The 3,950-nt window shown below is 38.3% G+C and overlaps 1 protein-coding gene across 1 annotated transcript; it reads right to left on the bottom strand.

The window, feature by feature from the left end:
* Positions 1-337: 337 nt before the first annotated feature.
* Positions 338-950, bottom strand: LOC143547409 (peptidyl-prolyl cis-trans isomerase-like). Its single transcript, XM_077038841.1, has one exon. The coding sequence runs from the start codon at positions 884-886 to the stop codon at positions 371-373; it is 516 nt and encodes a 171-aa protein (XP_076894956.1). The 5' UTR covers positions 887-950; the 3' UTR covers positions 338-370.
* Between the last annotated feature and the right edge of the window lie 3,000 nt (positions 951-3,950).

Below are 3,950 nucleotides of genomic sequence, written 5' to 3'. Positions count from 1 at the left end.
ATTAAGCTTAAAGCAGTCCAGAAATCAAGACAAGATCCAATATTCCTACTTATGCACTTAGCCAAGATCCAATAAGCAAACAAAAAAGTTGCATACCAAGTGTTCCGACGAAATATCTCACTTAGACATATAAATCATCATCACAACACCACCAGATCATGCAATTCTTAAAACAACCAGAACTATAAACACAATAATATTATTAAAAACTGATCTTATTTATCCCAAATAGTTCATTATCCATCAACAATCAAGTCAATGTAAACCACCAGTCCACCACCAGACATAGTAAATAAAACCCTAACAACCACACAATTAAAACTCAACACACCAAACATAACCAAAAACAGTTAAAACATAACATTCAGATCTAGAGTTGACCGCAATCAGCAATGACCACAGGCTTAGAGCAACTCCCACTGCCAGATCCAACCTTCTCAATCCCCTTCACAACCTCATACCCCTCAACCACCTTCCCAAACACCACATGCTTCCCATCCAACCACTCAGTCTTCGCCGTACAAATAAAAAACTGAGATCCGTTCGTGTTCGGCCCAGCGTTCGCCATCGACAGAATACCAGGACCAGTGTGCTTCTTAATAAAGTTCTCGTCGGCGAACTTGTTGCCGTAGATGGACTCGCCGCCGGTGCCGTTGCCGCGGGTGAAGTCGCCGCCCTGGCACATGAAGCCGGGGATCACACGGTGGAACGACGAGCCTTTGAAGTGCAACGGCTTGCCGGAGGATCCTTTGCCTTTCTCGCCGGTGCAGAGTGCCCGGAAGTTCTCGGCGGTGCGAGGAGTGGTGTCGGCGTAGAGCTCCATGACGATCCGGCCGGCCGGTGCGCCGCCGACGGACATGTCGAAGAAGACCTTAGGGTTTGCCATTTAAGAGTGTTTGGAATTGATTATCCCCACAGTGATGGTTAATTGAAAGAGGGTTAGGGTTTTGGGATCGGAGGCGAGGATATTATATAGGGAGGTTGGATGGCTGGTTAGATGATCTGGGCCGTTGAATTGGGACACGTAGCGAGATGAAGTGGGTTGATGAACTAGGGTTGGGTTTTGGTTAACTATGGTTTGTTTTGCCTCACGGACGAATCACGTGGCATATGCTTCCTAGATATTCCTTGCTCAACGGCTACAAATTAGTATAAAGTTTTTTTTTTATAAATTGAACTTGCAAGTTGGGTTGGTAAAAAATAAGGCGGTATTTGTTTTCACGCGTTGGTCATTCTATATTGTCTTTTAAATCTAGAAAAGGTACAAAGAATTACAAAATATAACATAAAGTTAATCAATATATACACATAACGTGTTGTTAAGTAATACAGCATGATGTCAAAAAAAAAAATAAACAAAATGACAAAAATAAACAAAAAACATAATTATAAATAAAAATGCACAATGCTTGAACAAAAGTTTTAAAATACATAAGCTGTAAATTAAAAAGTGAAAACCTAAATATAATATCATAGAGTTCAACGAGACAGTTCCAATGCCGCTAGTTTAACTTCAGTCGGAGTCCGTTTGATACTGTTTCTACGACTTCCTATTTGTAATAGAAGGCCATATATTTAAAGCCATTATGAATGGTTAATGTTTTATAAAATATATGATACAACTGTTTTTGATTTTTCCAAAGAGATACTTTTTCTTCTCTTTTGACAATTGCCTTCGCTAGTAATATCTTGTATATATGTGATCATTGACTTCATTGGTGGCGGATTCCAGATATTATTAATGGGTTTCCCTATCGTTTTTCTATGATTAATGGCTCCATTCAACTGTGACTCTGTGAGTGACATTACTCATTAGTTGTAGCACAGTCAAACACGATAATCTCACTCCCATTTATAGTCAACACAAGTGGTTTGGGGAAGTTACACGTAGTTGTTCAAGTAAATAGTGATTTAATCAAGTTATATTTAAAAAAAAAAAGCATTTTGAAATAGTAAATTCTTATTATTGGCTTGAAATAGTGGTTTGAATTACAAGTGGCCTTGTGTGGGATCATGTTGTCTTGAAATGGGGTTGTGATTTGTGAAGAGGCAGGGGTTCCCACACCCATCTATAGGACTCCTAATGTAAGCTTCTGCAGGCGGACACATATCTTCCGCGGAGCAGTAACAAACACCAAAGTAGGAAACTACATGGCATCAGTGGAATGCTAACCTGACGTGAGACATTCCCTGACATCCTTGGAAGGTTGACTCCAAAAATCTTCCTAGGTATGGGACAAAAGGAAGTATCTTGGAAAACAAGACTTCCAGCCAATAATATGACGACAGCGCGTCAGCGCATTGCCAAGAGTCAGCTACTTTATTCGTCAACCTTTTGAGCGCGTGCAAGTCCCACGATTGGTGGATTCACTGACATAACAGGTGACCTGTACCTTCTCTCTTCCCGTTCGGCTATAAATACCCCTTCACCTCCGACGGTAAAAGGATCCAGACTCTTATACGAGAATACTCCCTAGTGCTCCGCGATTACTTGTGTTTATTACATATTCAATCTCCAATAGAGGTGGTTTAGTGTTGAGCCAATGGGAGTATAGGCACCCCCTCAAATTCGTATTTTCTTCTATAAACTTTTAATATATTAGGTTCAAAAACCCCAAGTGCCCCATCCATGTTTTTTTAAGTGCTCCAAACTCAACTTTTCGAACCCAACTTTTTAAACGCAAGTTTAATTTTACTTTCACCAACAAGCTTAGATTATTTAATTGGCTAACCACTTCATCAATTAGTTATTAATATATTGATACATATTCTTGAGTTTAATTAAACCGTTATAAAAATTAGACCAAAATATGATAGTATTTAGAGTATCATTTCTTTTTTATAGTTCTACACTATTTAACTTTGTATTTTTTTGTTAATTTGTAAATAAGAGCTTTGAGCTATAACAAATATAGAAAGGTTTTTGTCAATTGTAATATGTTTTATTTATTGTGTTTTGATGAAATTTATTGCTTGCATGCCTATACATGGTTTATTGAACGTAATTTCTTTTGACCTGATATGTTTTGGTTTGATTTGCTTTAGTTTTACTTGACCCGTTCTAGGTTGACCATTTTTGGCACCCACTGACAAATATTTCTAGATCTGTCACTGATCTTCAATACTGATTCTCACGCCGGATGGTGGTTACGAGTCACGGTGTTCTGTTTTGTAGGTGTGAGTAATCGGATATGCCGGATTATACATAACCCCCGTAGGAAAGACTAACCTTAACCTAAAGACTAAGTAATTAGACCAAGTGTTAAATTATTGTTTCTTCTGGTTGGTAATTAGTATGAGAGAGAACAATTTAATAAAACCGACATTTGTTTAAATCATTAATGTTTTCGTTAGGTCAAGTGAAAATGTTTGTTAAAACTATAAACACAGCAACAAAGATGGCAGATTTTGGTACGTATTTCATGTTAGTTTAAGTGGGGGAGTAATAGGGCATCTTCGGGCTATCTGAAAAGGATGCATAATGACAGCTTAAAACTAAGTAGATTTTTTATTTTATTTATATTCTGAAATACTAACTTGTAATATTATTAAATTATGTGTGATGAAGAGGGGTCCGCTTTAGAGTTGAGATGTTGGAACCGTAGGCTGCCAAGTGGAATGTCAAATATGTTGGGTGTCGATAAAGGGGGAAAGTGGTAGTAAACACACTTTGTCTTATTTGTGTAGTTGATAGAGATGCATACATATATGACATTGACCATTATGGGTTAAGGTTTATAAACTTAAGTGGTTCTTCATTGGCGCCATTCGTGTATAAAAGCTAGAACTAATTCTTAGTTTTTTCAAAAATTTCTGAAGAAATGGTTAACGTTACTCCGGTCCCAAGGCCAGTAAGCGACCAAGAAACCCCGGTAACCACAACCCCAGCAACTGGGGGGAACACCGGCGGTTATACAAATTTTACTAACACTACCCCGGTTACCCAAGCC

Source organism: Bidens hawaiensis, unplaced genomic scaffold (genome assembly GCF_021521415.1).
Source record: "Bidens hawaiensis isolate Kalapana, Puna unplaced genomic scaffold, B.hawaiensis_p1.1 tig00014716_1, whole genome shotgun sequence".
Classification (NCBI taxonomy): domain Eukaryota; kingdom Viridiplantae; phylum Streptophyta; class Magnoliopsida; order Asterales; family Asteraceae; genus Bidens; species Bidens hawaiensis.
Note: the sequence above shows the minus strand (reverse complement) of the source record. Positions and strands in the feature narration are given on the sequence as shown.

Bases quoted from the DNA above. Each gene is read 5' to 3' on its own strand.
- LOC143547409 (XM_077038841.1), bottom strand. From the start codon at position 886: ATGGCAAACCCTAAGGTCTTCTTCGACATGTCCGTCGGCGGCGCACCG.